Source organism: Oryctolagus cuniculus, chromosome 1 (genome assembly GCF_964237555.1).
Source record: "Oryctolagus cuniculus chromosome 1, mOryCun1.1, whole genome shotgun sequence".
NCBI lineage: Eukaryota > Metazoa > Chordata > Mammalia > Lagomorpha > Leporidae > Oryctolagus > Oryctolagus cuniculus.
The window spans coordinates 233,957,749-233,965,282 of NC_091432.1; the positions used below are offsets into that span (position 1 = coordinate 233,957,749).

A 7,534-nucleotide genomic window follows, 5' to 3' on the forward strand; every position below is an offset into this window, starting at 1 on the left:
TCCCAGGCCACAGCAGAGAGCTGGGTGGGAAGTGGAGCAGCCAGGGCTCGAACAGGCGCCCACATGGGATGTCGGCACTGCAGGTGGTGGCTTTATCAACTACACCCCAGTGCTGGCCCCGGCCATTGCTCCTTAAGGCAGAGATACTGGAAGTCCACGTGAGACTTAAGGCTTTCTGACGTCCCTGCTGTATCCTCCCCTTGCCTACGGCTGTGTTCAGCACGTGTCACGCTGACATCTGTCGGTCCAGTAGAGTCCCTGGCTTCCGCAGCCCTCGGTGCACGCAGCGAGCACGTGCTGGCTGCGGGCAGTGCTGCTCAGACCGTCAGCTCCTGTGCCGCGAGCGGCTTGGTCTTCCGTTTGTTCTCCGCTCACTGCGCTCCAGGAAGGACAGCCACTCCTGCCACTCATTGTGCTGCCTGAGTTCGGGCCTGCTCTCGTGCTTTTGAGATGGAACGTGTGGCTCTCTGGGATGCATGTTTGAAACTTCCTCCCACGTGTGTCCTCCTCCTGACTGTCCTGTTGTCCAGCAGCTGACCATGCCGCTCCCACGGTATGGCTCCGGGCAGCAGCCGCTGATCCTGCCGCAGTCCATCCAGCTGCCACCCGGGCAGAGCCTGTCTGTCGGGGCTCCCCGGAGGATTCCTCCACCTGGGTCCCAGCCGCCGGTCCTGAACACCAGCAGAGAGGTAAAGATGACCCCCTCCACCTGCCGGGCAGGAGAGGAGGGGGCTTGGGCCTGGGTGAGGCCGTCAGGCACGCAGGTCCTGGAGATGCTGGTGGAATGCTCCCGGGGCCAATTCCGCACCAGCTCCCAGTCCCCTGTGCGCACGGTGACGCTCCAGTCCTCTGCTTCACTAACAGAAAGAAGAAAGCCCTCTGGTCCTGGAGGGGAGGGGCTGGGCCCTGACAGCTCTGCCCAGGGCCGCTGTGACGCCATCTCCCTCTGGTCCTGGAGCGGGGGGCTGGGCCTGACCGCTCTGCCCAGGGCCGCCGTGACGCCATCTCCCTCTGGTCCTGGAGGGGAGGGGCTGGGCCTGACCGCTCTGCCCAGGGCCGCTGTGACGCCATCTCCCTCTGGTCCTGGAGGGGAGGGGCTGGGCCTGACCGCTCTGCCCAGGGCCGCTGTGACGCCATCTTCCTTCTTGGTCTCTCCAGTCCTCTCAGATGGACCTGAAAGGCTTCCACTTTGCCGACAGTAAACAGAATGTTCCCACAGGAAGCTCCGTGCCGTCGCCGCAGGCCTACAGGTAAACACAGGCCCTGGGCTGAGTGTGTGCGGTACCTGTGACCTGGGCCCAGAGAAGGTGGTCTCTGCTCCTTTTGTTACTGTGAGGCCTGAGCGCTGGGACATGCACGTTTCCCGGGTGACCATGGGGAGTGATGAGATGCATCGAGGGGGCTTCCTGGAAGCCAGGAAAAGGAACGGCTCATGTTTCAGTGGATGTCAGGACCACCTGACTCCTGACAGGACTTCCCGACCAGCACGGCCATATCCTGGCAAGGGGGAGGGAACGGGCTTCTCCATGCTCTGGCCCCTGCCAGGGGGCTTGGTGTCACCAGGCTTGTGGGGCCGTCCTTGCCACCTTGTACACTGGCACTGGCACCCTCCGTCTGTCACCAGCTCCAGGGCCTGGCCCAGGGCCCCTTAGCTGAGTTTGGAGGCAGCCCTGGAGGTGGGCACGGGGCTGTGCTTCCTCTGGCTTCTTTGCCATGTGGGAAGGGGAGCCAGTGTGCCCTGGCTGTGTGGTGACCCCGCCCCACCCCCTTAAACGAGTGGGGTCTGCAGCACCCTGGGAGACACCGACACTAACGTGGCGGCGCCGTGAGGTTACCCCAAAAACGTGCAGGTGCTTCCTGGATTGAGCCCGTTCTTCACGTCCTGGTGCCTTGGCCGCTCTGCCCTGCTGCTCTCTGCATCTGGGCCTGAGACTCCTGTCACATCGCTTACACGTGCAGCTTCGTTTCCAGAGAAAGGGACTTCGGTCCGCCTCCTCTTCTTTCCTGGCATCGTTTGCTTTTGTTGGTCTGTTAGCATTTTTGTTTTCCCGCCATTCTCTTTCACCTTGGCCAAAATAACAGAACGGTAAAAAGACAGGTGGACAGCCACACACAGCAGGGACAGATGTGTCTCCCCTGCGGTCACAGGCAGGTCCCGTCAGCGTCTGGCCACAGGGCCGCCTTCAGGGAGGCAGCGTCTAGAACAGAGACGCTCAGGTCGTAAGAGTTGTCTGTCCGTCTGTAGGGCCGGCAGCAGCTTTGTTCATGGAGAGCAGAGCGAGGCCTCAGAGCAGAGGCTGTGCGCAGGCGCGCCGCAGGCAGCATGCCGTGCCGTGTACGGGACTGCACGTCTGCAGGGGCTGGTGTCCTTGATGTTTCCTGGAGCCACGCCCCTTCCAGTACTAAGACTGACGCCTGGAAACTGGCTCTGATGGTGTTTGGGAGGAGGTGGGGATGGGGGCATCGGTATAACCTTGCGGAACAGTGTTTCCCAGAGTTCTCTGGAAACGGCAGCTGAGCTGTGCCCTGTAGGGGACGCCGCATCTGTGACCGCTCACCAGAGAGGGGCCGTGCCCCCAGCACAGGCAGCCCCGCAGCCGGGAGCCCTCCAGAGCTGTCACTCAGCACTTCTCACGCTTGGTCAGCACGCTGGCGGCTCGCTCACGCCCCTGAGTGGAACACGCTGGCGAGGAACAGGACACACTTGTTTTCCCGCCTTCCTCCGGAAGAGCCCGGACACAGGGCGGCTCAGGGCCGGGGCTGCATCCCATCACGTTGCTCCAGCCCCTCCGACCCTGAGGCGGTCGCTGTCTGCCTGGCCTTCCCAGGCCCTGGGCCTCTTCTCTCCTGGATGCAGCTCCTAGAGCCGTGTCTCGAGGGCGCCAGGGCGGATGGTGGTGAGCGCCCTCTCCCCATCTGCACTCGGCTCTCCTGTGTCTGGTGGTGTCCATCCCAGCGAGTGGCTCCGGCCAGGGTTTGACTCCGTTTCTGTGGTGACACGTCGTGTATTCTCAACCCCTGCCTTTGGTTTTTTCAGGCCTAGCTCTGCTAGCCCCAGTGGGAAGCCCTGTGGATCAGCAGTTAACATGGGCTCTGTACAGGGACACTACGTTCAACAGGTAGAAGATGGCTTTCCAGACCTTCCAGCCCTGGACCCTTAGGCCCGCCTCGAGCACCGAGGAGAAGGGCTGGCCCGCCTATTGGAGTGCTCCTCTGTGTACAGGGAGCAACGCGCCCTAGCAGCTGGAGCGGGGGCGGGGAGCTGGGCAGCCTGCCGGGCTTCTGGATCCTTCCTTGTCCTGCAGAGAAGGGAGGGTGCTGAGTCCTCCGAGGAGGTGCCGCCAGAGGTGTTGTGCCGGGCATTCCGGGGCTGTGCCGGCACCTGGGGAGATGCGCTTAGGCCTGTGGGGGGCTCTGGACGCCCGCGGGGAGTTGCGCGTGCTAGCTCTCGTGAGTGCCGGGTCCTGTGTGTGTCGTGGCTGGGTGGGCTCTCAGGGCAGCAGGCGTGCGCGTGGTGTGGTCTGGAGGTTTCCTCAGGGTCTTCTGCCGCGCTGCGCCCCTCATGGCTCCTCAGGAGTGGGTGCCGGGCCTGGCGCTCGGGCCCCCCAGGCCTCTGTTAAGAACTGTCAGCAGTCTGGCTGTGGGGGCGCCATTGCTCTCCTTTCACTCTTCCGCACGTGGTTCCCCTGGGGCTCACCACTTGAGTCATACAGAATGGCTTCTAGAGCTTTCTCCCAGAGTTCAGGCCACATGTCATGGTCAGAACTGCAACTGGTCCCTTTGTGACACCCTGCTGTGCAGACGTGGAACCCAGACTGGAAGTCCCACGGTCAAGTGAGGGTCCTGGGGAAGGTTTTTCCAAGGTGGGAGTGTGGCGAGTCGTGGTCAGGGATCTGGGAGAGCTGAGCCTGCCGGGCAGGCAGCTGGGCCCCAGGGCCCGTGGGGCATGCTCAGATACTTGAAGGGGCTTTCTTGCCCGTAGGGCGTGGGGTGCACTGACATGAGAGGTTCTTCCAGTCAGCCGTGGGGCCAGAAATGTTCCAGCCTGGAGTGTGCATTGCTGAATTTGCAGAGGGCCCGGCTCTTCCTGCCTCCGGACGCCTGTGGGCAGGGAGCAGAGCGTCCCAGCCAGAGTGCGCTAGGGCCCTAAGTGCCTTTGGGGTGTGGTCCTTCAGCCAGGCACCCGCTACTCGGGGTCGCTTTCCTCTGCGACTCAGGAGCAGGGCGGGAGTGGGGGGAGCTGTGTCTTCAGATGTATTTCTGCGTGAGGGTCACTTTCTTTGTCCCCCTCCGTCTGTCCAAAGGCAAAACGAGTGGATGAAAAGCCCAGCCTGGGAGCTGTGACGCTGCAGGAGGCGCCCTCGGCTGCCTCACACGTGAAGCGAACTGGAGCCATCAAGCCCCGGGCTGTCAAGGTGGAGGAGAGCAAGGCCTGAAGGCGCCCAGCGGCCGCTCGCCTCCGAGGACAGCGCCGCCACCGCCGCGACAGCCCACGCTCGGGAGCGTCCCTGGACCCTCCGGTCCTCCGCTCGGAAAGCTCCGTCGTCAGCCAGCTTGTACCCGTGGATAAACGGCATTGACCTGCTTGCTTTGATACGAAAAAAAGCAAACGACTCCCTCGTTCCCATGTCCTCCTACCCGCGTGACCGTGGAGTGCGTCGCCTTCCGTGCAGTGCCGCCCGCCCGCCCCTCCGTCCTGCTCCGCGCAGCCAGGGCGCCGCGCAGTCTCCAGGCCGCAGGGTCACTTCAGCTGGAGGCTTTTTGTTTTAAAAGCAGTGATGGTTTTTACAGAGGAGAGGAGAGGAAGACCACGCCAGCTCCGCCTGTACAGCTGAACTTTTCTACGCTCCTCGCCCCCCTCCCCCCCCCCCCCCCCGTGGTGTCCCTGCACTCTGTCCCGCAGCCCTGCCCCTCTGCCGGGTAGGACAGGAACGGGAGCCCCTGGTGAGGTGAGCCGGCTCCGGCCCCTGACCTGAGAAGGACGTTTCAGCATGGTCAGACTGGCACAGAACTTGTCCTCGGCTCCTCCAGGAAGCCAGCGGATAGGCTGCCGCCTGATGGCGGGCACCGGAGACGAATCGTGGAGCCAGAGTCGCGGCCGGGTCCCAGGCTGGCCAGGACGTGCACTCTGCCTCCGGCCGCTGTGCTGTCACACTCGCCTCCTTCCCCCGAGCCTCTGCTCCTCTGGGTCCCTGAACCTGCAGCCCTCACGCAGCCCGTCACTGCCGCCGCGTGGTGGCGAGCCCCTGTGAACACCTCTGGGGCCACGTGTGCAGGGCAGGCAGCAGGCCTAAGCTAAACTCAAGCGTCTGTCCGTCCCACTCATCCTCCATTGGCACGTAGCTGGGCAGGGCCCACCACACTTCCAACGCATCCCGGCAGCCTCCGAGAAGGGACGGCGTCCTCTGGCTGCGGAGCCAGCTCTCCCGAAGTGTGGGAGCCGCTGCAGCCTGCGCTCCCGGCCGTGGCTCCCCTGGGCAGCAGCAGTCACCCAGATTCTGCCCTCGCAAGGACAGTGAAGGGGAAGCTGCGCTTTCGGGTCTCTGAACTCCCACCTCGAGGAGCTGCCACCTCTGGCCACCAGCAGTTCTGAAAGGCCTGGCTCGAGCGCGGGCAGCGGGCCCTGCTGTCACCTGCGTGTGTGACAGCAGCCCGGGCTCTGGCCTCGAAGGTTTTTGTAGAATCTGCAACTGCTCACATGGCTTCCCGTGGCTCCTCACTGGTTCCAGCAAGTGGAGTGGGGGCCGTGTGGGCAGGAAGGGCCCGATGGGCTGCTGTCTCCTGTGGGCTGAGCAGCTCCCCCCCGGCCCCACCCCCAGACTCCCTCGCTTGTCTCTGCCCCTCGTCATTCTGCCCCTCTGCAAGGGCTCTCCTTCAAGTGTCTGGTCGCTGTCCCTGTGTGGTGAGTCGTCTGCCCCGCCCCCTCCGCACCGCATTGCCAAGCCATCCTGGATGAGCCTGGGTCAGCGGCAGCCACGCGCGTCCACCTCCGCCTGTGCCCGTGAGAACACAGCCAGACCCACTCAGCCCTGAGGCCGGCGCCGACGTCTGTCAAAGGAGGAAACCCAGAACCGTCCTGGACGCTGTTCGGAGACGTGCCCTCGGGTGCACCGGCCACTGGAAAGACAGCACTTCCTGTTGGAGACAAAATAAAGAGGTCGCCCGCTCCAGCCCTTTCTCTGCCCTGTGTTCTCCTTCCTCCCCGAACACCCAAATAAAAACAGAACACTAGAATTTATTTATATGTATTGATGTCGTAGGTGTAGGTGAGAAGTCCACGTGTCACCGCTCTGTTTATCTGCCGTCTCAGTTACTCTGCCGGAAAGGCCCGGAGGTCGCATGTAGGGTCCGGGCTGCCCCGCTGGGAGGTTTTGGAGAGACCGCGGGAGCAGAAGGCAGCCTCCGGCCTCCCGCCGGCCCCCTCCCTCCCCACGGTCGGACGGAGTGCAGTTTTCAGTGTGGAGACGTTTGAAGGTGCAATAGCTCCCTTCGTCCCTCCGTGGGGTTGGAGGGCCGAGCTCACGGTGGTGGGCAAAGGAATGGAGGGTCTCGCTTTGATTTCAAGCCCCTGGGAGCACAGGTGCACGCGGGCCTCGGTGGGGACAGGGGAGGCCCTGGACCCGCTCTGCGTGTGGTCTGCTGCTCCTCATCCCGCCCCTCCCTGTTCCCGTGACCGTCTCCAGACGTGGGGTCTGGGTGTAGGTTCCTGGGGGGGGGGGGGGGGACAGGATGACTTTATGACACAGTGAGGAAAAGCCCACTTCTAGGGGTCCCGGGGTGCTGGCTGTGGGGTGGTGAGCGGCCGCCTCGCCCCCGGTTCCCTCCCCGCAGGGTCGGGTCGCCCCTCTCCCCTGCAGAGCAGGCCTGCCCTGGGGGGCCTGTGAGGAGGCAGGGCTGCGGCCGCCCCCGGGCTCTGCGTGCGCCACTGGCCGCCTCGTCCAGGGGGGACCCTGCTCGCGCCTTGCGCGGTAAAGGGTGCGGGGTGGCTTTGTTCGAGAAGGTTGTGTTTGGTTTCGTTCCTTTTGTCTTTATTTCGGCCTTTCTCGTCTGTCACGTAGACCAGATATTTGAAAGGGCGGACGATGGCTCGCGGTGCGCTGTGCAGCCCGCCCGTCCGCGGCCGGGGACTCTGGCCTTGGATGGGCACTGGAACTGAGGACTCGCCAGGCGGCGCTGGCACTCACCCTGCCCCTTCCCTCCGGTTCAGTACCTATTGTTTCTCCTTTCAAATATGTGATTGTACTAGCTCTTTCCATATGAAAGAATTCTCCTTATTTAAATTTAAAAAAAAAAGTTAAAAAAAATAAAGCTAAACATGCTTTCTCAGGTCGCGTGTCCTTTGGTCATTTGGAGAGAGCTGGGGGCGGGGCTGCGGCGGCGCGTGGCCAGCCGGACGCTGGCCCCAAGTGGCACAGGCCAAGGCCGGGGCCTCCCACGGGGGACACCGCCGCCTTCCTGGTGCACTCGCAGCGAGCCGGCCCGAAGCAGGCCCTGCTCCCGTACCCCTCGAGCCGCGCCGCCGGCCCCGGTCTCC

General features: G+C 63.6%; 1 protein-coding gene across 15 annotated transcripts in view; it reads left to right on the forward strand.

Moving 5' to 3' along the window:
* PRRC2B (proline rich coiled-coil 2B) overlaps positions 1-7,326 on the forward strand; it is an 85,130-nt gene extending 77,804 nt beyond the window's left edge. For 9 of the 15 annotated variants that reach the window (XM_051835385.2, XM_051835384.2, XM_051835387.2 and 6 more), the window contains 4 exons: positions 531-689; positions 1,159-1,250; positions 3,038-3,119; positions 4,305-7,326. In XM_051835385.2, the coding sequence (XP_051691345.2) occupies positions 531-689; positions 1,159-1,250; positions 3,038-3,119; positions 4,305-4,436 (465 nt within the window). In that variant the 3' untranslated portion in view covers positions 4,437-7,326. The remainder of the gene's footprint in view (positions 1-530; positions 690-1,158; positions 1,251-3,037; positions 3,120-4,304) is intronic. The other 6 variants (XM_070058252.1, XM_051835394.2, XM_051835396.2 and 3 more) reach the window with 3 other exon arrangements.
* Positions 7,327-7,534: the final 208 nt, after the last annotated feature.